The 27319-nt window shown below is 36.7% G+C and overlaps 1 protein-coding gene across 4 annotated transcripts in view; it reads right to left on the bottom strand.

Moving 5' to 3' along the window:
• The window catches only part of Ptprz1 (protein tyrosine phosphatase receptor type Z1), a 178652-nt gene that overhangs the window by 43381 nt on the left and 107952 nt on the right, over nt 1–27319 (bottom strand). For 2 of the 4 annotated variants that reach the window (XM_085840797.1, XM_085840796.1), the window contains exons 9-13: nt 23323–23507; nt 22182–22308; nt 16601–16647; nt 7135–10681; nt 2478–2622 (exon numbers count right to left, since the gene is read on the bottom strand). In XM_085840797.1, coding sequence (XP_085696923.1) covers nt 2478–2622; nt 7135–10681; nt 16601–16647; nt 22182–22308; nt 23323–23507 — 4051 coding nt within the window. The remainder of the gene's footprint in view (nt 1–2477; nt 2623–7134; nt 10682–16600; nt 16648–22181; nt 22309–23322; nt 23508–27319) is intronic. The other 2 variants (XM_085840799.1, XM_085840798.1) reach the window with 1 other exon arrangement.

The following is a 27319-nucleotide window of genomic DNA, read 5'->3' on the forward strand; positions in this document are numbered from 1 at the left end:
GCGTATTCTCCCTTCCTGCTGGCTGTGGCTTTCAGAAATTAAAAAAAAATTGCACCCACTTGGTTGACGAAATTATATTATTAATAAATATAGCTACATTGGGATTTGAATAATTCACACAAACCTTGAACAAGAGACTGTTGTGATCTGTCACAGTTCACCACACTCAAAGTGTCTTACCATCAATTTAAAAGTTATGTTTTCAAGAGAGTTACTTTTATGCAGACATGACCAGTCAGGTATCTCACCGCACTGAATGGATCTTGAAGGGGGTAACCAAAGAGTAGATTTTTTTTTTAACTACCATATTTAATAGACAAAATAACATACACAAAACTATCCAAAATGTTTATCTTTTAACGGTCTTCTATATACATGAAATAATACATGTACATGAAATAATGTTTGAGAGAAAAAGAGAAATATCTGACCAAAGAGGATTAAATGGTTTTGACAATTTTGTTTTTCCTGACAATAGATACGGGATGATCCATACTAACAAAAATTAAAATCACTCAGATTTTATAGTTTCTCAGGAACCATCAGACCATATTAAACACAATGAATTTAAATTTGTAGAAGATAGCTCAGATCAATTCGTAGAAATTATTAAACTTTTATATATAAATGAATCAATTAGAATAATTGATTCATTTATATATAAATCACCTGCCATTTTATTTGAGTTTAACATTACCACCATTTAATATGAAATATGATTTTTTATAGCTTCCATCTTTTGTTAATTTTGTCTAAAACAAATTCTCATTTATCCAAATAGTTTATTTTCTAGGGAAAATCATATTAGGCAAAGATGAGTAAACTGTATAAATTGACTATAAAAATGTGTTCAAAATATTGGGCAACAAGTCTAGTGGGAGGGATAAAAAAATCAAACAAATACTGGCTGAATGAAATTTATGGGCTCTGTGTGATGTTCAGAGACTGTTAACCATGGCTTCGCTATACAAAATGACAGTAGTCACTAGAGCACACACAGAAGAAAGCAGCTTTGCATCTTGTTGTTGACTAAATGGCTTTTAACAAAAACGTGATCTGTTGGCATATCCTGAAGTCTATTCTGTTGCATAAGCAAGGGAGATATGAGACACAATTGGTCTTAGAAGTGTTCTGTTTTAGCTCCACAACATCAAGCTACATGCAGTAAACAACATCGAGCTAAATACAGTCAACATTGAGCTACATAAAATGAGAAGCTTGACTCATCATTATAATCAGTTTAGTTCATTCAGCTTCCTGGATCTGCCCGTGTCCCCTGGCTGGAAAGCCTTCACCTTCATCTCTAATTCCAGAATTACACACAGGGCCAGCCCAACATTTTGTTTTCCACTTAACTTTGCAAGTTCCAGCCACGTAAGGTCTCCTATTCTCTGATCACTCTGCATTAGATTTTAGCTACTACCTATAAATGTTTGTGTAATATTTAAAAAGTTTCTCATAGTAAATTTAAAAAGTATTTTTTTCATTAAGTGTGATTTTCTTAAAAGCAATGATAATTATTCAAAATTCACTATTTTTATATTTCCCAACGGTAGTTGACACAGTCATCAACCAGGTACATGGGAAACAGTTAATACTTAGACTGAGAAAAACCATTTGTGGATAACAATTAAAGAGCAGTGATTTGAAATTATAGAAGGCTGCTGTTCAGCAGACAGGAGTTAATTTTCATCTCCTGAACACAAAGCTCCCTCTAGGACAACAGCATAAATTAATAAGCAAGGCAATTTCTTGGCTGATAGACAGAAATTATCATATCAAGTTTTAGTTTTCCAAGAGTCAGTTTTACTGACTTGTGTTGTGTTGTGTCCTTGGTAAATTCATGAATTAGTTGTGTGTTCTGCTTGGTACAAGGGAGGAAGCTTATTGTACAGGCTACTGTTCTGGTCCTTTAAACATCTTGGAGGATTGGTGAAGCGCACGAAGGCATATTTCATCTTCAAAGCCAATTATAAAGATTCTTAAATAAATGCCTTTGCATCTTAGCATAGTAATTTTCAATGTCTTTGTATTTTAGTTGCTTCACATTCGCTTTTTGTCTATAGGCTATTATTTTTCATTACTATACACAGCTGATAGATGTCTTGTAAAACTATATTTAAATATTTTTTTTCACATAAAATTGTTTTCCCAGAGGATAACTTTTGTATCTATAAGAGTTGATTTAAAAAGCTCATTACTTATGGTAAATGCTATGATGATACTTGAATATTAACTTGATTAAAAATGAAAATATAGCTGTCAAGACTTCTTAATGAAGTAAAATCAAAGTTCTTCCATTTCCCTTTATACAGAAACATCAACCTTTAGATTCACAGGTTTACCTTGTTCGGAGATGAATACGTTAATGACAGCTTTAATGTAAGGAGAATTTTGAGAAATTGGAGCTCCTTTAGATTAAATAGAGGCAGAAGTTTGAGCTTTAATAATGCAAATATCCAAAACACTCAACTTACCTCCAATAGATGAGAATACCAACAAGAACCACTAGACAGATAAAAGTCAGGGCAGACACGATCACAAGGGGTATAACCGCTTTCTTCTCAGACTCCAACCCCTCAGCTAGACCAATACGAGACTCATGGCTACTATTACTGGCCTCTGTAGTTGGAGAAAATTGAGAGAGTTGAGATTTAAGATGAAGGAAAAATCATGGCATTTTCCACCTGATTAAGAGCAAGTTGCATTGTGGCTACTTACCTTTAAAATTACGACTCTACGAGGCAAAGGCTCTCTATACATCAGTTTAAGCAAAATAAAGTTTAAAAACTAAGGCAAGATATTAGAGATATTAAAGATAAACAGGAATAGTTAGATTTGGGGGTGTTGTAGCAGGATCTGGAAACAATGCTGGTTGGAAAAAATTGCTCGAAGGAAAACTGAAGTATCAACATTAGAAAATAACTGTTAAAAATAAAGGTTAGGAAAACAACACAGTGTTATTTACTAAGTTATCAGACATAACCTTGATATTCTAAAGTTAATTTAATGTATTTATTATTTTAACCTCGTGATTTAGTAAACAATTAAGAAAAATTGATAGTAACTTTTCAATCAAGCAAACTTTAATTTTAAACATGGGTTGATTTTTAATATTTTCAAATTTATTTTTTTACTTTCCATTGAGAACTTCATGCATGCTTTGATTGGATTTAATTTCAAATCCTTGCCTGCTGGCTTTTTTTTAATCAAAAATGAAAATTATTCCAGGTGAACTTTAAAAAAATGTCCTTATGAGTTGCTTTCAAACACACATATGGACTAAAAATAAAAATCTGAAGACAACTTAATCTAAAAGTTGGGGAACCATCAATTTTATGTCCAATTGGGTAGTTTATTGTACAAAAACTTTGAAAACAAATCACTGTAAGTATGTTATCTTTCCAGGTTGTCAAAAACAACTTCAGAACCGCAAATGCTTTCCTCTGCTTTGAAGGGCGTTTGGTGGAAAGCAAAGACAATTGTTGACTAGAGCTGTTCCAACTCTACGTGACCCTGGTTGCTTTCTGTACAGATGCTTAGGGAGCTAAAGGTCCCATCAATGTCTTCATATGTCCAGCATCTGATACAATTCATGTTTTATACCAAATGCTTTACTGACAGGAAACACAAAAATTTAATTTCAATATGTGATACTATTTAAAACTTGGGAAAATTCGTATAAATGGACATGATAGTATTACTACACAGTTAACTGTAGTTTAACACAACAGCTTCCTTCTGTAACTAGAGTTGAGGGCATAGGGATAAGAACTGAATTCATACGTTTAGAATATACACCAAAGAAATATAATGATAGCCATATTTTCCAGGAGCTGATATTCATAGATGTATTTGCTAAAAATATGGAATTCAAAGATGTGTATCTAAAAGTCATGTATATATATATGTATATGTATAAATACAAACCAATATTTGTGTTGTAGTTAATATTCTTGCAAGAAGTCAAAGTTTTGATTTTTTTACTTAGGTTATTCATATGCTCTGATCATTATGTCTGTGGGAGCTCATGTAGACCCATAAATAATCAGATGATCAACACAGCAAAATGTCCTATAACATTTAAAATAGCATCTTCCTTTTTCCATAGCTCTCTGCATTTTTTCCTATTATAACTATTATCTAAGTGGAAAGAGTTTATAGGGAATAAAGGAAGTAACCTGCTTTGCAAACCCTTTGGGGCCCAGTAATGACAAATGGTGGTTAATATTCTCGATATCATTGGCTCTAAACTATAAACCACAGAATAGAAGCAATGACACCACCTGCATTTTTTAAGAATGCAAATATGGGATCTTACTGCAAGTCACTAAGTTGTTTGAATCATGCTCATGTTCAAGAACAAAACGTGTTAATGAAGTTTATATAACTTTTATGACCATGTAAGTCTATTGTAAAATATATTATGTATAATTATATATGGGTTTGTATAGCTAAATATTTAGCTTATACATATGTATAGCCACACATGAAATATGTCAGATCATACATGTGAGGTATGTGGGAAATATGTATGTTGAAAATACATAACATAGATGTACTTTACGTTCATATGCATGCATTATAAACACATTCTATTATCTATCATCTATCTATCATCTATCTATCTATCATCTATGTATCCAGCTATGTATCTATCTATATAAACTTTCCATCTCTAATCTATTATTGATATCTATTATATCTGTCTGTCTGTCTGTCTCTCTCTATATATATCTATTTATCTATCTATCATCTATGTATCTAACTATATATCTATCTGTATATAACTTCCCCCTTTCTAATTGATTATTGATATCTATTATATCTGTCTGTCTGCCTCTATCTATCTATCATCTATCTATCTATCTATCTACCTACCACATTCTCTGGGGACTTTTCTCATAGTTCTCTGGAAGATATGATCTTGAACTTTGTTACTGAGTAGTTAGAATGAGTCTATGGTATTAACAAATTATTGACACCTATGTGTTTTGTATAGGATGGCATTCCTTATAAAAGTACAGTTTGCTAGCTTCTTTGTGTGCTTTTGAGTGTAACATTTATTTTCACTTATTAGAGAGTAAAATGTTTGCTTTGATAGAACGTAGTAGATGGGTTATTTAAATGACAATAATGCAGTTAAGCAATAAAGAATAAGATTAACATTTTAAAGGGCTGAGAATAAAACAGCATAACTTTGATGTGAAAATTTAAGCATAAAATATATTTTATTGTTCTCAATCATGTAAGCATGTTCTGAGAGACAGACACTAATAATACATTCCCAGGGTTAGTTTTGCATTGACTCTTTCTGTGAACTAGATCACGTAGCTTACAGACTGTGTTCACTCTCATATATATTTGCCCTATTTATATTATATTAAGAAACATCATGTCAGTTTTTCTACAGTTTAGAAGTAACATAAATGCCGAGGTTCAGGTTAGGGAATATTCAATAATTGGGTAAGACTGATTTTGAATTAGTTTTACAGATACTGTTTTTAAAATAGGTAAAAAAAATGTTCTCCCTAATTCTATTTGATCCTACTTCCTTCATTAATTATATTATTTCCTGAAGATGGATGTTATATCCATATTGCTTCTTTTTCATTAGTGGGGGAACTTAACAGTTAAAAAAAAAAGCTAATTAGTACATCTAAGAGAAATCACTTTCTTCAATAATTCTAGATGTAGTGCTTTGTTATATATGTATGGTCTCTCCATTAGAGTATATTCATCATCTTTCCCTTTCAAATAAATCTAAAAATATAGAAAGAAAAACAAGTGCTATAATTGAGGACAGATAACAATTCACATATGTAACAACACTCCTGACTACAGTGACCTGTGGACTCATTAGTCCTACTCACACATCAGTTCAGACATTGAAGCTGAAATGCAGCGTTAAATGGAGTTCAAACCAGAATACAGAAAAAAGAAGCTGCCCTGTCTAAATATATAATCTCTTAATTACCACCATACTAAAGAGTTTACAACTAATGTGAATGATGAAAATAACAAAGAGAATATATATTTTAATGAGATTGTCTCTATACTGTGAATTCTGAATATTAAGTTCTGTGCAATTATTACCCAATATTGCATTATACATTAGCTTATCTTTTAACTTGCTATGATTTCAATTCTTTCCTTGTTAATTAAAAAAAAATACCTTATCGCTCAATCAAAGCAAATTATAAAATTCTTGCCGAATTCAATGGAATCATCTCGTTTTTTTTTTTATACACTTAATGGAATGAAACTTGAGTTTTGTTACCATTGACATTTAAAGCACACATCTGTATTTCAGTCTGCTTCAAGAAACATCTGGCTAATAAAATAATTTGCATAAAATATATTAACAATGAAATGCATCCCTACAGAAAAGGCTCTAGGCTTTTTCTTTTTTTCTTTCTTTCTTTTTACATCTTGTCACACAATACCTATACAAACTATGCATATTCATGTCTATTATTTAAGCTGGAATGACAAATACTGTAACAAACACAAAGTAGAATGTATTTTGCTGGTTTATACTGCCCTCTTTAGGCAACATAAAGAAGCTCAAAGAAAGATAGTTTTAAAAGCAATATGATGTTTTTCAAAACCTTCCTTAGCTATCAAATCATAGCCCTGTCATCCTTTTTTAGAAGCCCTCCAAGTTGATGTGCACATGGGAAGTGTCTCCTTTGTTTCCATTGGTGGATAGGTGCTCATAGCATATTACTGAGATTTTTAATCCAATAGAATTGGTTTACAACTTATTTTAGAATACAAGTATGAACATTTAAATTGTCTTAACACAGCACACTGCATTGCAATATACTAATGGCGTATTATGCATATATAATTGTTTGTACACACAATACGAATCCTGTAGAATAGGAATTAGTAACAACACACAAACAATGTATTTTGAAGATAATTAAATCAAGGACCAAAATATGTTGGATATTCATTTGAAATCATGAGTGAAATTATATTTATAGGAGCTACAAATGGTTGAACATTCTGGTTAAAAAGTGAAGGTCTGCTGGTGGACCGGAATTCTTTTCTTCCACGATTCTTCTATTTTTTTATTTTTATAGCAAGAAATCATCACATCATTCTTTCCCTTTGCTCATAACTAACCTGCCTCTGAACTGTTGGATACTCCTGAGTGCCCACTAGTAACAGATGGTGTGGAGGACCGTGGAGACCCCAGAGCTATGCCTGTGTCATCTGCTTCCAGGACACCATCAGTATCCTTTGCATTAACATCTGGAAAACTGAAATCTGTGGAAGTCTCATTATCATTAAGGCTATCTGAGGTGCCTTGCCCTGACCCACTCTCTTCATCACTTGTCAAAACTGCCCACGCTTTAGGTCCTGGGGTGTGAGGAAGGACAGCACTACCCATTTGGATGTCACTGTCCTCTTTTCCATCATTGTGATTCTGGGGTAGCATACTTGGTGGTGGTGACTTATCCACCCTAGTTACACCTGTGCCTCCATTTTCTTCTTCTGTATTCTCAAAGAGCAAAGGTGAAATTGGGTCACTCTGATCCACAAGACTGCTCTCCTGGGTGTCTGAGTCATTCATTACCTTTTCCCGGGATTCTCTATAGGGCAAGCATGACATACACTTATTCACAGGAAAGCGATCCCTATCTATGTCATCATAGTCATCATCATCATAGTCATCACCATCTTCACCACCTCCCACTAAATCGGCATCAGATCTGGCGCTCTGAGTCAGCTTAGAAGTAGCTGTAGAAGGAAGAAGCAACTTGGCTGTGGTCACAGAATCATCTCTGTTGGGAGAAACCATTGTCATGGAAATGGACCCACTTCCTAATGGAACAGAATGGTCAGTAGATGAAAGTACATCAGAAGCAATCGTTGGGAGACCAGTAAGTACCTTATCAGTAATAGAAATTTCAGTGCTCGTAAAAATTTCCTCAGAATACACAAGCTTGTTTATAAGTGTATTTTGTGGTTCATCAATTGATAAAACAGGAGTAGCAAATGCATGCCTCCCTTTTGGGAGATAGGCCTGGCTAACATCCAGATGTGCAGTTTGGAAAAACTTGTCATTGCTGAACAAAGATGGCAGCACTTGCTGGGGACTTTTGCTCTTAAGCAAACCTTGTTCAGAAAATTTCTTACTTGAGTGAGGAACTGTTAAGCCTTGAAGTGGAGTGGAGTGCACCTTAGAAGGTGATATATCGAGAATAGGTACAGATGTAAAGTGCAGCGTGCTTTCGCTTGAACCAGACTCTGATGACATGGGATGAGAAACGGAAGAGCTACTTTGTTCAGCCTGGGGAGTTCCAGCCAGTACTGGATCACTAGGCACAGATGGGAGAGCAGTTTTAAGCAAGGTGTCAACATCAGAAGCCTGAAAGGAAGGTTGCAGCAACGCTTCAGTATTAAAAGGAGTTGCGGCCTCATAGAAAAAGGGCTGTGTTGAAGGGTGTACTCCTTCACTAGAAGCAGCGTCTGAGAATGCTGCCTCTGAGTCTGCGCTAAGCCCGGGTTTAAGCCAAGTGTCCCCAGATGTTTGAGATGCAGTGTGTGTAGGTTGAACTGGGAAGATAATTTCTGGAACGTGACTAACCCCCTGATCAAAAACCTTAGTTGTGGGATAAACAAGAGACTCTGGAAACACACTCTTCATGCTAGAAATAGAAACAGAGGTTTCTTTTAAAGATTCACTCCACTTATGTACAACATCTGACATCTTTGGCACAACTGTGCTTTTAGAAGGGTATGCCATGTCACTGAAAGAAGACATTTTCAGTTCAGTCTCATTTCCATACATCATTTCACTTTTAGAGAGTGGCTTAATATCATCACCAAACACAGATGTCGTATATGTAAATTCAGCTACAGAAACAGGTGAGGAAATGTTAAGAGTTCTCAGCCCATCTGGGTCAGGTAAAAGCAATTCACTATCAGAGGAGGCTCCAGACCATTCCCCATCACCAGAGAGGGCTGGAGGAGGCTGCAGTAATGATGCAGTTGGAGTAATAAACGAGGACTCAGGCACTGATATATGGCTAGGATTGATAAGTAAGGACCCCTGATCAGATACATCGACAGAACCATGCAGAGGTATTGCAGAACTGTAAGAAACAGTGGGCACGTGGTGGGAGCCCTCAATGGCATAAGAAGGTTCAGGCCCCGAAGGGTATGCATGCATAACAACATCACTTCTGGGTGATTCAATCTGAGAAACCATGGACGTTTTATAAAAGACAGCAGACTCACTACCAAATCCCAATGTGTCCGAAGCAGCACGAGTAGCGGCCTGATGTGACGCCACATCAGAATACTGAACAAGGCTGGGTTCTAACAGCAAATCACCCCTAGCCACCAGCAGAGAAGCATGCAAAGACAGCTCATCCCTCTCAGCAGCTGAAGTGACTTGCGGAAGGGTTTGAGAAACCGTATGCAGATGGCGAAACAATTCACTACTGAAGGAAGCAGAGGAAAATGGGAGCAGAGGTGCATCATCATAGGAAGACAGGATGGATTCAAATGACACACCAACACTGGGGAATACAGGCGTAGCATGCAAGGCCGAATCACTACTTGAAGCAGCAGGGGTAGTGTTGAGGGTCTGATTGTCAAGCAACAAAGGGGTGGCTAGAGGAAAGACTTCACTACTGTAGGAAGGTTGAAGAGGTGTCTCACCATTGTATACTGGTTGAGTTGTCTGTGAATGGAGGATGTTGATAGTAGGAGCCAAATCAAGTGGTCTGGAGGATGAAGTGAAAGCCTGTGGTGTCACTTCGGTTGGGAGGTAGGCAAAGGTAGAATAATGTGGCATTCCCATGTCTGTGACTGAAGGATACTGTGACACGGTAGCATCTGGAGAAAATGACTCTGTTGTCTCCCTCGATTCATCAATTTGTATGTCTGTGGAGTTAAGCTGGAGAAAGCTCTCTCGGCCGGATCCAGTCTCAGACTGTGTTGTTAGGTCTGTGGAGCCAGGAAACCATACACTCCCTTCAAGAGATGGATCCTTCAGTGATTCCTCTGAACCTGATGGAGCTGAATCCTCTGGGGCATTTCTTGTAGATCCTGGCTTAAGGACATCATAAGTGATAGCCTCAGGCATGTCTGAAGAAGTTATGTATCCATGGGATAGATTATCTGAGGAAAAGGGGACAGTGGAGGTTGAGGGGCTGGAGCCTGAAGAGTCATCGGCTCCCGTATCGAGCTTGAAATCAGTCAGGAAGTTTTCTTCCTCACTGATGTCAGCAGATACCTCTTTGTACTCTGTTATGGAAACCGTATTTAAGGATTCTGCAGTCCCAGACAAGTTCATCTGTGGGAAGATAAAGAGAGTTTTAGAGCCACTGTTTAAGGAGGCTGAAGTGCCTTCCACACTGTGTGGTGGCAGGTTAGTTCCAGTCTGAGAAGGCAAGGAAATTCCTCTTTCTGTTTCGAATTCAGCAACATGTTGGGAAGTAGAATTCGGGGAAGTGTTGGGAACATCACTCTTTCCGGAGAATTCAGATCCTCTTGTTGGAGATCGGTTAGTCTTGGCTTCATTGTATTTAGTCCCCATGTGATTATAGTGAGTCGTGGTAGAAACCTGGGGTTCCTTTTTCCTTATTTGGTTTGTGGCACTGTCTCTACCAGGATTCAAGCCAGTGTCTTCTTCATTGTCTTTTCCATATTCTTCCTCCTGTAAGAGGCAAACAAAGTGTAAATAAGCATAACGAAATTAGAGAAAAACAAAGTCTAAATATCTTATACAGCATTATACTACGAATTTTCACTTGTGTGACCTTCTTGATTTTGATCCTCATAGGACACCATCCTCTATTCTATTCTATTCTATTCTATTCTATTCTATTCTATTCTATTCTATTCTACTTTATTCATACTATGTATCTGTTCAACAGGCATATATCCTATAAATTCTATTTTATACTCACTGTGGAAAGCAATTAAACCAAAGGAAGGCACTTTAGCTGTAACTGCCTACATTTTAATGCTATATAATAAGGAACCAAAGAGATAACACAAAATATTTAAAATAATATCACAAAAATATTTACTTCATAGTCTGAGCCAGTTTTTCTGAGCAACCATGTTCAGCTTCATGGAATGGAAATTTTATCTTATTCTTCAATAAGTCTAAGGACCTGCCTGGCTCTCGGATGTCACTCCACACTAAACCCCAACACGAAGCACTGTTCACACCTTCCATCCTCCATTCTTTGTCTCATTCTCAGCAGATGATGAGAAGGCATCATCTTGTCTTGTTCACTTGCCATGGAAAACAGAAGCCAACCCACAAGAATCACATATGATCCTACCATTGAAAACACTGCTCAGCTAAGTCATTACTCCCCCTCCATTTCTATTGATGCTAACTAAGCACTTGTTAGCTTTTCCTTCAAAAGCTCATTCCTACATCTGTCTACGAGTCTATCTTCTAGGGTCTCCTTACAACTTGAACACAGTCGAGCAGCCTGCATTTTCTGAAATCCTCAGATTATTCTAACAAGATTAAGTGAATCTTCTCTTCTGTTGAAAATGAACATAGAACATCCTTAATTTAATCTCAGCTATCATTTAACATTTCCTTCCCCCTTCTAAACCGAATCTCCTCAAAGATATGCCATGCATTGTTATACATGATCCAATGATTTCTATGATCCCCTCCACTAATATTCATCTTTGCTAATGTTCCACACAGACACACTTTATCATATCCTTCCATAAACCATGTAGATTTCCATAACAATTTTACGAGAGCCTTGTGGATACTCATCTGTTTTCCCATTGCATATATTGGGGCAAAACCTATACACCAGCATAAACGTAGATGAATTTTTTTCTGGTAGATTATAAATTTTATGATGTTCAATAAGACACCTCTTGGAATCTGAGGAAGATGATTGACCATTCTCTATGCTTTGTTGGATTTTGTTAGGTCATACTACCTGTGTCACTGTTTCAAGAGTACATAATTTATGCTCCATAATTAATATATGCATTATATGGCTACAAACATTTTAACAGATACCCTCTCTTGTAAATTCTTGCAGAATTGTAATTTGTCTTTTTAGTTCCTTTGTTAAAAATCAAGTGACTATAGTTGTGTGGGTTCATTTCTGGGTCTTCAATTCTATTCTATTGATCTACCTGCCTGTGAGTGTACCAATACCATGTGGTTTTTATCACTATTGCTCTGTAGTACAGCTTGATGTCAGGGATGGTGAGTCCCCCAGAAGTTCTTTTATTGTTGAGGATAGTTTTTGCTCTCCTGTTTTTTTGTTTGTTTGTTTGTTTGTTTGTTTTTTGTTGTTATTCCAGATGAGTTTGGAAATTATTCTTTCTAACTCTATAAAGAATTGAGTTGGAATTTTGATGGGGATTGCATTGAATCTGTATATTGCTTTTGACAAGATGGTCAGTTTTAGTATATTAATCCTACCAATCCATGAGCATGGGAGATCTTTCCATCTTCTGAGATCTTTGATTTTTTTCTTTAGAGACTTTTCTGCATTGCCACACCTGTTTTCTCAACTTTTTCTTTTTTAAATTTAAAAGTTCCATTCATGTAGAAATGTTTACTTTTCAAGAAATGTTTTCTACATGGAGAGGCTCTCTTTCTCCTTTCAATTCTCAGGGCTTAAAAATCCTCTAAGTGGATCAAGGAACTTCACATAAAACCAGAGACACTGAAACTTATAGAGGAGAAAGTGGGGAAAAGCCTTGAAGATATGGGCACAGGGGAAAAATTCTTGAATAGAACAGCAATGGCTTGTGCTGGAAGATCGAGAATTGACAAGTGGGACCTCATGAAACTGCAAAGCTTCTGCAAGGCAAAAGACACCATCAATAAGACAAAAAAACCACCAACAGATTGGGAAAGGATCTTTACCTATCCTAAATCAGATAGGGGACTAATATCCAATATATATAAGGAACTCAAGAAGGTGGACTCCAGAAAGTCAAATAACCCCATTAAAAAATGGGGCTCAGAACTGAACAAAGAATTCTCACCTGAAGAATACCAAATGGCAGAGAAGCACCTGAAAAATGTTCAACATCCTTAATCATCAGGGAAATGCAAATCAAAACAACCCTGAGATTCCACCTCACACCAGTCAGAATGGCTAAGATCAAAAATTCAGGTGATAGCAGATGCTGGCGAGGATGTGGAGAAAGAGGAACACTCCTCCATTGTTGGTGGGATTGCAAGCTTGTACAACCACTCTGGAAATCAGTCTGGCGGTTCCTCAGAAAATTGGACATAGTACTACCGGAGAATCCAGCAATACCTCTACTGGGCATATATCCAGAAGATGTCCCAACCGGTAAGAAGGACACATGCTCCACTATGTTCATAGCAGCCCTATTTATAATAGCCAGAAGCTGGAAAGAACCCAGATGTCCCTCAACAGAGGAATGGATACAGAAATTATGGTACATCTACACAATGGAGTACTACTCAGCTATTAAAAAGAATGAATTTATGAAATTCCTAGCCAAATGGATGGACCTGGAGGGCATCATCTTGAGTGAGGTAACACAATCACAAAGGAACTCACACAATATGTATTCACTGATAAGTGGATATTAGCCCAAAACTTAGGATACCCAAGATATAAGATACAATTTGCTAAACGCATGAAACTCAAGAAGAATGAAGACCAAAATGTGGACACTGTGCCCCTTCTTAGAATTGGGAACAAAACACCCATGGAAGGAGCTACAGAGACAAAGCTTGGAGCTGTGATGAAAGGATGGACCATCTAGAGACTGCCGTATCCAGGGATCCATCCCATAATCAGCTTCTAAACGCTGACACCATTGCATACACTAGCAAGATTTTGCTGAAAGGACCCAAAGATAGCTGTCTCTTGTGAGACTATGGAGGGGCCTAGCAAACACAGGAGTGGATGCTCACAGTCAGCTATTGGATGTATCACAGGGCTCCCAATCGAGAAGCTAGAGAAAGTACCCAAGGAGCTAAAGGGATCTGCAACCCTATTGTCGGAACAACATGATGTACTAACCAGAACCCCGGAGCTCTTGTCTCTAGCTGCATATGTATCGAAAAATGGCCTATTCGGCCATCACTGGAAAGAGAGGCCCATTGGACTTGCAAACTTTATATGCCCCAATATAGGGGAATGCCAGGGCCAAAAGAATGGGAATGGGTGGGTAGGGAAGTGGGGGGGGTATGGGGGACTTTTGGGATAGCATTGGAAATGTAATTGAGGAAAATATGTAATAAAAATATTAAAAATTAAAAAAAAATCCTCAGGGATACAATCCACATAGTTCCCAGCTTCTTTCATTTACTCCTACATGAAGTGTAAGATCAAAAGTTCTTAGGAAGTAAATAATGGGTGTTTAAGCAGTATTCTCAGCCCATCTCCAAATCACACTGTGGGAAAACACACTATTTAATGTGTCTATTCTGATCTGACCATATATAATGATAGTTAATTCCAATAGGGTGCAATACTCTGACTTGTAAAATTAAATTGGTGGATCAGGGTACCTGGATCTATCATTTTAAGTCCCACATATGTCTGACTCCTTTCCCACAGCAGTGTGTTCTATTTTTACTCTATAAAATGATATTTCTGCTTCTTTGGATACTACTGCCATAGGACCCACAAATACCATAATTTTTTATAAATCCCCTCTCTCTTCCAGGTCACAACCTTCCTCATGAAGAAATTATTTTAAAGTTCTACCATGCCTTCGTACAGGCCCTTTTGTCTGTGAGCTATACATTCATTCTCTTCATTTCCTTGTTCTCCACAACTTTCCATTCTGTAGGGCTAAGAAGTGGGAAGTGAGAGAGTAAGAATATTGTCCAGGAGTCTTGCCACCTATGTTTTCATCACAGGATGGCCCTGTCCCTCTATCAAGGTCACAGCACCTGCTGGAACACAGTCTATTTTCTCCCTGCCTTTCAGATGTAGGTAGAGCAAACAGTCTCTGACAACTGCAGGCCCAATTGTAGAGCACCTGCCTCTTCTAGACATCAATTTACCTTCTCATGCATCTAAATCAACATCAGTGAGTACACTTGATTGTGACATCTGTTTCTTGTTGGAACCTGGACAGAAATGCGGGGTTATATTTTCTCCTCCTGTTGAGGAACTTTTAACTACTACATGATAGACTGTAATAGATGTAATTTGAAAACATTGCAGCTTACTTCTCTACTGCTTGTGTTTGCAGTATACATAGCTGGTGACACTTAAGTAACATCCCATACATATGTATATGTATATGTGTATGTGTATGTGTATGTGTATGTGTATGTGTATGTGTATGTGTATGTGTATGTGTATGTGTATGTATATGTATATACTTTAGCTTACCTAATCTTATACTGCTAGAATATATAGCCTATTCACACAACCAAATGCTACAATAACTATAGCACTATAGTTTTATATAAAAAAATTGCTAGTAATTAACATCGGAAGATTTCAGATTTCAACTTTTGTAAGCATTCCCTGAGATTTCTTTAGTGTCAATATTAATTAAGAATAAAAATAAATAAGGAATTGGAATCATGGTGATTATAATGAGAAGCAATTGCAGACTGCATTTCATACACAATGAAACCCAAACAGTATTATTTACTAAATTATTAGAGTGAGGGGCTTGCTTCAGTTTATCAGATTAAAAAGAGTTGATTTAGCAGCATAGCAAACATTTTTTCTTCTTTTGATTTGATTCTGTAATTTTAGTAATTTCAATTGTAAAGTTGATTAGTAATTTTAGGCATTATTTATACACGAGTGAACATGAGCATGTGACCACACACACAAAGCTCTCCCTCGATAAATTGTGTGAATACTTGTAATATAGAATAAGTATTTGGGCAAGACAATCTATTGTAAGAAAGACTAGCCATAGATATGTCAATCATAGAGGTAATCATCTATGGAAATGATAAAGTGATTTCAATACATTACTGGATAATGGCATTAGTTATCACTTTTTCTCTGCTCCCACACTATTTGGACATGTACACATGTCTATTTCATCTGGAGTACCTGGTTCGAAAATAGAGTTTCAGTTGTGATGAACAATACATTTGGGGTTAGGTTGAACTACACATTCACTCAGTTATTTTCTATCATGTCAAATATAAGACATTGTTAAAATTAGTTTATATTCTCAAATGTTTATTTACTTAGAGGACATTGTGCTAGAAATATATGCTTTCTACATGAAATATAAAAAATATTCTGTTTATAACCTGTCTCATATTTATTATGAATCCATCAGTCATTGATTATTTATAGACTGTAGCAATATTAAAAGCTAGGACAATATTGCTAGAAAAAATTGGATGCTGCAAAGTTCCAATGTGGCTATAGTTTATAGCTGCAATTATTTGTAAAGTTGAATTTTTTTCATTATAACTATTTTTGTGTACTACACTAATCAAACATCTTTCAAGTTTTTCATAAATCATATATGTGTGTGTGTGACATTAAAGCATAGCAATTAATCCAACACTGAATCATACAACAGAATCTAAAATCCAAGCAATAATTCTAGATAGGCTTTTACATTTTAAAACATTTAAATATAAAAATGGCTATGGTACCTTGATTATTTCTTCAGTCCCAATTAATTCAGGAAAAAGGTCAAGTTCTAAAAAGTTAAAAACAATATTGTTAACGGTTTTAATTCAACTCCTGCAGCCTCATGGGCTTCTCTTCGGATGGAAAGAGAGAAAGTTAAAAGAAAACCGAGAAGTCACTACCATTGATAATATCTCAAAATAAAAGTGTCAAATTCTAGCTTCAAAGCTGACAAACTGGAGAGGACATGTGACAACATTTACATTGATCTCTATCTCTACTCAAATTGTCTTTCCCAAGCCCACCCTCTCTCCCATCAAAGTGAAGGAAGGAAAAAAAGATGGCACAATAGTGAAAAAGTTAATAGTAAAGACAAGCCTAATTTCTTCTCAGTGTGTTTTCAAGGTGGATAGAACTGACTGGGACTTTCTATACACTTGGCTAGAATTAATTTTCTGATTTGGTTAATTTCCTGATGTTCTCCTGACTAAGGGCCAAGCCACTCCAGCGTGTTCGTTTGACTTGTGCTTATACGTATTTGAATACAGGATTCTGCGTTGGACAAGAGAGAGAGCCTATTACCAGTAATCTCCAGCCCAGGTTGACCGCAGGGAAACCAAGAAAGATTTGATGTGTTTTCCCCAGGGGAATTGAGCTAATATTGTAGAGAACTCAGTAACCACATTCCTTCATGTCTGCCTTTTAATTTTCCCAACCAATTAGAATCCATGTATTTTTCTTGTTGCCAAAAAAGAGACCAGTTAGCAAATATTAGAATAGGCTAAGAGAACAGTGATGTAGCTCAGTGATTGAGTGCTTGCCGGGAAAAGATGTTCTTGGTATCCAGAAAGGAATCTAGCACAACGACAAGGAACTGAGAGCTGGTGGGTATTTCTTAGCCTTCAGGTAAGTGTCTGGGTTATTCAGAAAGGGATAAGCACGGTAGCAGTGAGGCTTGGGAGCCCTGTTATAATGATGCTTTTCATGTTTAGGCTAAGTATAAACTCACTTTGGAAGATCTTGACTCTGCTTTCCAACTGGACTCAGGTCATTTTATTAGGTCATTTATTAGGTTTTTGGGTTTCATAAATAGGACAATTCTATAAACTGTCTGTGTTTCCTTTCAAGAGTCTGAAGAAGTTACACTTCTGAGTATGAAGTGTTTAAAACTTCTACATCCAAAGTAGAACTGAACAACAACAGCTCCCATATTCATCTCCCCTTGCTGGTATTTTCCTCAAAAATAGCAGCTGATATTTTAATAATTGCCCGTTAACTTGGGTATTACTGATAAATAATGTTTGCAAATTATATTGGTTTATAGAGTATCCTCACGTCAGCAAAATAGATTCCAAGAAGACTGGTAATAAAATAAGATAATGAATTTGTGTCTGTGTCTTGTTTTGGTATGGATCCTTACAGTTCGCATTGTGTAATAGCTGAACAAATGCAGGGGACATATGCTGTTTTGAGGCACATTCAATCTTATGCATATTTAAAAGTAATACATTGATAGATCGTTAGGACCTTAATATTTCAAAATACAAAGAGGCAACAACTGATGAAGTTTAACAGCAAAGTCATTTAATTGTCCTAAGATAAGCCAAATTTCACAGTGCAAAAGGTAAAAGTAACGTAGACTCCAATTGCTTCAATGTGTGATTTAAAGGATAACGATTCCAAAAAGTTAGTAGCATGGCATGATGCAGGAGGGTCAATGACAGATGCAAGGATGCAACAAGGTACCCGGAGACAAATGTCAAAACACACAGTGCATGGAGATTGAAGCGTGTGGGTTTATTTTGTCATGCACTTACATTTAACAATACAGTTATTAAAATCTTAAAGTCTATATATAAAAGTGTCCTCTATACTGTATAATCTTCACCAGAGAAGAGAATTAAACATGTTTATGTTAATTACAATGAGATAAATATACTCATGAATTATTTGTTTGTAAAGATAATTTCCTAACGTGTCTCTTAAAAGAATACTTCTTTTCAACACAAAAAGGCAACCCCAAGACTTTTAAATTATGTGGGTTTGTTTATTTGTTTGTTTGTTTGTTTTGTTTTGTTTTGTTTTGAGACAAGGTTTCTCTGTATATCCCTGGCTGTCCTGGAACTCTGTAGACCAGGCTGGCCTCGAACTCAGAAATCCGCCTACCTCTGCCTCCCAAGGGCTGGGATTAAAGGCGTGTGCCACCACTGCCCAGCTGTTTCTCTTAATATGAATTTATGCATGTATTTTAAGATAGATCTTGAAATCACACTTAATGGATATTAGTGTTTATTCATGTATTTTAAGATAGTGCTTGAAATCACACTTAATGGATATTAGTGTCTATTAATATTGTATTGTAGTGACAAGTAACATTAAGATGTGACAAAGTTGTAAAATTATTATCAAATTTAAGTGCACAATTTAAGTGGCTTAGGAAGGTAAATATTGGATTTAGAAGACTGACTTTTCCTTAGCTATTGAGTGACTACTTGAGATCCATGCAAACACGAGGGCAATTAGCAATCGCCTTTGTCATTTCATTTGAACAAGATCAATAAGCGATATAGCATTAAAAAACAACTTAAATAACAACAGAATAATGCAATGGTATGTATTATCACATCACTAAGGAAAAGTAGTGCCATGGTAATCATGATGAAATGGCCCACCTAACACATTCTTACATTAACCACAAAAATAACAAGATTCACTAATTAGAAAGCAATCTATTTTGCCCAACTAGAAAGTAATATCACTGTCCAGACTGAGACATATTTACTATAATAACAAGATTTAAGCTAATATGAATTGTAAGTAAGTGAACTAAAATGCAGCCTTTAAAATCAGAGGTAAAAGTCTAAAAGAACTAAGGTTTTCTTCATAATAAGAAAATTCCAGGCTTGAAACAAACTGGTTCTTGATGAAGTGAGTTTTTGATGGGTATAGTTAGGGGATAGTTTACCCACTATGTTCATTAGCTTGGGTTCTTACATTATCCAGTCAAATGCCACTCTATACTAAAGCACCAATACTGTACAAAGCACTCTAGGGGACTAAGATATTCATGGAGATTAAATGGCAGGTCCAACCTAGCGTCCCATCATAGAAATGTTCAACAGTGTCCAGATCCTTTGAATAAATAGAGATTAAGTTGTAATACTTATTATTTTGTACAAATGAGAACATGCTACAATGATTAGCAATGTGGCAACACAGACTCATTCTAAAAACACAGCACTCAGAGATAAGTTTATATAGAAGACATCCTTCTGATCGTCTTCATATGCAATAAGCATCTCAAGATGACAAAAAGAACAAAAGTTTCCAAAAAGTTAGACATTGTGACATAGTGACCAGTGTAGAGCAGGATAAAGGAAGCAATCCATTTTTTTTAATAAATGCCTTGGAATCTGCTTTATGTACAGAGATGAGACTGATTTAACTAAGGAAGATAGTTATGTGAACATGTCCAATATAATTCATATTATAGTGCATCAATAAGAGTAGAAGAATTTTCATATAATGCAAGCTGGTCTGTTTATACATGCCTGGCCAGCTTGGACACTATTATCCAGTTACTGATATCGCATTCTGGATAGACATATGTTGGGGAACTTCGGGGAAAGCTGCTGTTCCCTGGAACTTAATGACACAGAATAAAACTGTGGTCAGTTCCTGGAGTCTCACTTTTGAATAAGATTTAAAGCAAGTCAATTTTGAAAAAATAAAAACAAACCTAGAAGAGGCAATAGGAAAAATGATCATATAGAAGCCCTGAGGCATATCATTAAAAACCAGTGATGCCATTCCAGGAAGAAGTCTTCAATGGGTAACAGCTTGACAGGTGTTGTAGCATTTGGTTGAGAAAGGAATGCAGTGTGATATTTAGTGGTCGATCACAGCTCATCATGTGAGCTCACATTGGATTAACAGGTTACAGCCTTTGGACAATGAAAGAAAGGCATTCTCCACTCTGCACATAAAACATAGTTATAACTACTCATTGACATGAAGACTTGTAAGCATTGTAATGACTAGAATGAGAGGGATGACCAAAGAACATTTATGTATGTATATACACATTTATGTGACTATGTATATTGTGATGTATATCCGTATATACATGTACACATCCACACATCAACTCTAACATTTGAAAACTTTTAGTAACAAAAGCATGGCTATGTAAATTTGTAAATTGTCAAATGATGCCTATATCTTGATGTTTATTGCATTATGTTTGAGATCAAAAGATTTTCTCTTAATGTTTTGAAAGGATACATGCGGATAAACAGAATTAGAAACAACTCTTGTTTCTGTGAAAATAAGACTGGTTTTAACATAAGGGAGAGAAAAGCATCCCATGGATCAAATTATAAAAAGTGGAAAAGTGTTTCAAGGAAACCTCGAGATGTTTTGTATAGATATTTGAAAATACCTGCCATGATCCTAGGATGAAGTATACTTACTACATGCTTTGGGGGCTGGAAAGGAAATAAGTACAAATGAAATTAAGCCAAGTCTTAAGTTTAAATCTCAAATAAGTCTCAATATTCACTCATCCATTTCCATTTAGTGATTTTTGCAAACACAAACAGATCTTGTTTTTCTTATCCTGTAAGTGTCAAAATGGTGGCATTAATAATAAACTTACAGATGGCTCTGTATTGGTTTTGCTAAATTCCAAGTCTCCTGGGAAACAAGATGTAACAGAAAATAATTTTTCCCTTTGTTTAAAAGGATGTGTAGTCAGTTCTGTGTTAAGGTTTTGGAGAACTCTCCATACTGGTTTCCACATTGGCCATGCCAGTTTTCACTCCCACTGATAGTGAATATAGGTGCTTTGCTTACTTTCACCAGCATTGCTTGTCGTCCCCGCCCCCCCCCCCCCCCCCCCGCCTTGAGGAGAGCCATTCTGATTAAGGTGAGATGGAATCCCAGAGTGATTTTAATTTGCCTTTCCTTGATGGCTAAAAATGTTGAATACTTATTAAAATATTTATTGGGCATCCATCTTCCTTCCTTCCTTCCTTCCTTCCTTCCTTCCTTCCTTCCTTCCTTCCTTCCTTCCTGTTTTTCTGTCTTTCTTTCTTTGGTTTTTAGAACCATCTCTTTAGTTTGCTGTACTATGTGACACATGCATATTTACTGCTGCTCTTCACAGCATACTATTCCTATTCACAACAGCAGCAAATGGGACCAACCTAGATGTCCATAGCAGATGAAAGGATGAAAACAATGTAGTACATATACACAATAGAACTGAAGTCACTCATTACAAAAAATCATGACATTGATGGGAAAATTGACGAAGTTGGAAATTAGTGCATGAGGCTAAGTAATAGAGACCCCAAAAGACACAAATCTGTATTTTCTTTTAACACTCACACGTGAATTCTAGATTTTAGTATGGTAGAGACAAGTGGGTGGAGCCCATAAAACTAGAAAGGACACAAGCAAGTATTATGAAAAGGTTGCTAAGAAAAATCAACTTTATAAAATCACTTAACAAAACACAAAGCCAGAAGAGAGCATGTGTTCCCAGCAAGCAAATAGCATCATTGACTCAGAAGGTAGAGGAGCATCTCAAGAAGCACTCACCAGCATCTTCAGTGGGCATGTCCACTATCAGCTGGTCACTGTACTTTCCATATAAACCATTAGAGCATACGGCCACTATTTGAAGAACGTAACTCATGTTAGGTAGTAAATTATTGAGAATGGCACCCTAGAAGAAAGACAGTACAAATTATACAAAGATGTTATTCTCAGAAAACTATTAACAGTGCAAAATTAATCTTGTCTATTTATGCCTTCATGCAAATGCATGTGTGTAGTCACATGTATGTGTATTCCAACATGTGTGCTCACAAAACAGTAAATCATTTTCTTTATAAATTATGAGAGGAAATATTTGCTCACTATTTCAGTTCTCCTATACTATTATCACTATATTGTAGACAAATTAATTTAAGAGTAGTTAAATTTTATCTGTTGTGTTCATATACTATCAAACATATTAATAATGACAGGTTTATTAAATGGGTTCCCAGGACCAGTCTTACTGCCTAAATTTAGAACTCAGAGATTTCCTGGTTTTGTAGTGTCTTTCTGTACTTGCATGCAGATGAGAGGTTGCTAACCCTTCTCTACCCCTACCAAATCAAAGTCTTTGACCCAAACCGTGACATTTGGGTCACAAAAGGATTCTGAACTGTATTTTCTGTAATTCACTAAATGGCTCAGAGGGTGTTTTATATTATTCTGTCATCAAAATCATGGCCCAGTTATCATTTTACAAATGTCATCTAGAAATGCAAAGCAAACAACTTTTAAGTCCACTACATGGTTTTTTGTTGTTGTTTGTTTTTGTTTTTTCTTTTGATAGTATAAAATACACAACATATGTAAGGTGAGATTCTTGGGCCAAATGTGAGATTTTTTAATAGAGTACTTAATTATTCTTTACATCACTTTATTTATGAAGGAGGGGCACACTAATAATGTCCAATGCCTAAGTTTCCCATATGTGTCCATCTTCCATAACGTTGTTGACACTGTCATGATGTTCTCATATTTAATTCTAACTACTGCTATTATTTATTATACCATATTCCCTGGAAACACCATCACTCAAAATGTAAAGTGACCAAAAGTAAAAAATACATGGGTATTTGTAAGTTCTTACCTTGGAAGTCAACTATAATGTTATCAGACAGAAAGTAATTCATCTTATAGTTACCAAGTCCTGATAGCCATCTGTTAAGAACTCATGCTTGGCTTGGTCATTTCCCTCCAGTGGCTGGTAAAGAACTGCAAACTTCTCAATCATCGAGTCGTAAACAACCCGAGGTCTTTCCCATGTGACCAGAAGGCTGGTGTAATTCTCAGGGTCAGCTTGCACATTTTCTGGTTCTGAACTACACACTTCCAGAAAAAAATAAAATAAAAAGTGAGTCATTGGCAGAGTCATTGTTGGCTTCCAGGATTTATATTAAGTAAAATGTACTCTCTGGACATTTTAAATTATATTTTAGTTCAACTTCATGAAGTAAGATATTCTGCCTTTTTATCATGATACCTTCACTTTTGATGATCTTTTTGTGCCTAAAATTAGATTTTGTTCATAAAAAAAAGAGGGTTACTCTGACTCAAATTCTGGAGAGTGGAAGTCCTGGTTGAGGCCCCTTGACTATGACGCATCTTGATGGGAGAATGTGTAGACCTCACTGTCTGTATGGTCTCTTCCTCTGCCCTTAGAGCACCACCAGGATTCAGTCACAGATGTTCCATCCACAGACCCAATTGAGTTAGTTTCCAAAAATCCCACTTGAAAACACTGTACTTTGATTATTTTCTGCCCTTTTGAAACCATTAAAATATAATAAGAACAATAGCTCCCTCCCCCTTTTCTTTTGCTGTCATGGTTTTGAGAGTGCTTGACATGAACAGTCATTTTAGAAACAATGAATAGCGTTTATCTGCAAACTCATGATGTCTGTAACGTGCCTTGCTTGAGACTTGACAAACATATTCAGCTCAGGACTTAGGAAAAGAACCTATAAAACATGATCTATAGTTGGATTTTTCTGCTATTAGAGAAACCTTGAAATAATTCAAAGTTTCCAACCCTAGAAATCCATACCATAACTACAGTCATCAGTTTTGTCTTTTTGAGAACCGCTGATGAAATTCATTTCTGGTATCATTGAAAGCTTAAATAAATAACTACAGGGAATTAGAGTATTTGTCTCCTGTGGAAATAATATTGTGAGAAACTTTCCAAAACTTCTGAGAGTAACTTTTAGATAACTCTGGGTGGGAACTGAGCCAAACTTCAGTTGCTTCAAAAACAGTCTTGATGGTCCGCAGCATGTACATATATGTGATAAGTTTAGAGTAACTCACACAGAAAAGGTTAGTTCCCACAGACATTTGCACAGCGTATGGAGAGAAAAATCTCTCAGGAAAAAGATGAATTAACAAACTCACTGACTAATGTCACCCCCATTGAGTCCTGGGAACCAAAGAGCATACACAATCTGGTCCAAGGAGCCAATATATATACATCAGAGGGCTGACCTCACAGGGAGAGCAGGTGCCTAATCCTGTAGAGACTTGATGCACCAGGGGAGGAAGATGGGGGGAGGGGAGAACTCACTCGCAAAGGCAAAGGGGAGGGGAATGAGCTGAGGAACTCTGGAAGTGCAGCAACATTTGGAATGTAAGTAAATAGAACAATTAAATAAAAATAGGAGAAAGAAAGAAAGAAAGAAAGAAAGAAAGAAAGAAAGAAAGAAAGAAAGAAAGGAAGGAAGGAAGGAAGGAAGGAAGGAAGGAAGAAAGAAAGAAAGAAAGAAAGAAAGAAAGAAAGAAGAGAGAGAGAGAGAGAGAGAGAGAGAGAGAGAGAGAGAGAGAGAGAGAGAGAGAGAGAGAGAGAGAGAGAGAGGAACGAAGGAACGAAGGAGAAAGAAGAAAGATATTCACTGTCTGGGCATTGTTTTCCAGGGATATCTAAAACTACAAAGCTGTGTCCTCTAAGTGTGTAGGTGTCTTAGATTAACCAATCCCCATGGGTAAGACATCTGAAATATGCCAGCAGCCTTTTTAGGATGTGATCCTAATGGATTTTTTTTTTCTTTTCTCTCTTCTAGTTTGTAATTCATCTCATAAACACACGAGGGCAACCGTGACTAACAATTCCGTGCACAAATATGCTGACTTAAATGAGGTTTTAGCAATTTAGCAGATGAACTCTGTGGTTGCAGCAGTACATTAATTATTCACAAAATATAAGCATGTGCTTTGAATGAAAACAGGGATACATTTACACGAGCTGGGATTTTTTTCTGCAAACAAGTCATGTTATTTTTTGTTGGGGGTGGTTAGAGTGAGGTGTCCCCTTGAGTTGAGAATGGATGGGTGGGTGGGGAAGCACCCTCTTAGAGGTGAAAGGGAGAGCATGGGGTGGGAGGATCCTGCAGGGGGAACCAAGAAGGAGGACAACATTTGAAATGTAAATAAATAAAATAATTAATTAAAATGTTATAAAAGAATAAGAGGAAAATTCTTTCATTGTGAAAAATGTGAATTCAGACCAAAATTTTATTTTCTAAGTTATGTTTAGCCTATATCATCCACACAGTGCTGTCAGTGACTATTCTGTGATTTTTCACCAGATGGCAGAAAACCATTAACCAATCTCAAAATAAGGGCAGCACATAAGCTATCATGGGGAAACTGAGACCATCTCCTTCTTCCTGGTAGAGAAGTGCACCTGTAGAAGGTATGAGGGGATTCCTGGCAATAGATCTTCTCCTCCTAAAATAAGTTCCTCTTTCTGGAGAAAATGGATATTTTAAAGTGACTTACACTCTTGTAAAATGTACTCTTTAAAATTCAGTTATGCACCACATAAAACTCAAAGGTCTTGAGAAAAGTAGGAAAGTGTTAGTTGGCATTCTTTTTTTTAAATTAGATAATTTCTTTTTTTAAATTTTTAAAAAATTTTTAATATTTTTTATTATGTATTTTCCTCAATTACATTTCTAATGCTATCCCAAAAGTCCCCCATACCCCCCCTCACTTCCCTACCCACCCATTCCCATTTTTTTTTGGCCCTGGTGTTCCCCTGTACTGGGGCATATAAAGTTTGCACGTCCAATGGGCCTCTCTTTCCAGTGATGGCCGACTAGGCCATCTTTTGATACATATGCAGCTAGAGTCAAGAGCTCTGGGGTACTGGTTAGCTCATAATGTTGTTCCACCTATAGGGTTGCAGATCCCTTTAGCTCCTTGGGTACTTTCTCTAGCTCCTCCATTGGGGGCCCTGTGATCCATCCAATAGCTGACTGAGCATCCACTTCTGTGTTTGCTAGGCCCCGGCCTAGTCTCACAAGAGACAGCTATATCTGGGTCCTTTCAGCAAAATCTTGCTAGTGTATGCAATGGTGTCAGCGTTTGGAAGCTGATTATGGGATGGATCCCTGGATATGGCAGTCTCTAAATGGTCCATCCTTTCGTCACAGCTCCAAACTTTAAAAAATTTTAAAAATTTTTATTAGGTATTTCTCTATTTACATTTCAAATGGTATCCCCTTTCCTAGTTTCCCCCTCTGAAAATCCCCCATCCTCCCCCTCCTCCAACTCCCCAACCCTCCCACTCCCTCTTCCTGGCCCTCACATTCCCCTATACTGGAGCATAGAACCTTCACAAGACCAGGGGCCTCTCCTCCCATTGATGACACCTCTGCTACATATGCAGCTAGAGACATGAGTCCTACCATGCGTTTTCTTTGGTTGGTGGTTTAGTCCCAGGGAGCTCTGGGGGTACTGGTTAGTTCATATTGCTGTTCCTCCTATAGGGCTGCAAATCTCTTCAGCTCCTTGGGTACTTTCTCTAGTTCCTTCATTGGGGACCCTGTGCTCCATTCAATGGATGGCTGTGAGCATCCACTTCTGTGTTTGTCAGGCACTGGCAGAGCCTCTCAGGAAACAGCTTTATTAGGATCCTGTCAGCAAAATCTTGTTGGCAATAGTGTCTGGGTTTGGTGGTTGTTTATGGGATGGATCCCCATGTGGGGCAGTCTCTGGATGGTCATTCCTTCAGTCTCTGCTTCAAACTTTGTCTCTGTAACTCCTTCCATGGGTATTTTGTTCCCCCTTCTAAGAAGGATCAAAGTTTCTATAATTTGGTATACTATACTTCTTGAGTTTCATGTGTTTTGCAAATTGTATCT

Source organism: Mus caroli, unplaced genomic scaffold (assembly GCF_978045245.1).
Source record: "Mus caroli unplaced genomic scaffold, Mus_caroli_1 scaffold_7, whole genome shotgun sequence".
Classification (NCBI taxonomy): domain Eukaryota; kingdom Metazoa; phylum Chordata; class Mammalia; order Rodentia; family Muridae; genus Mus; species Mus caroli.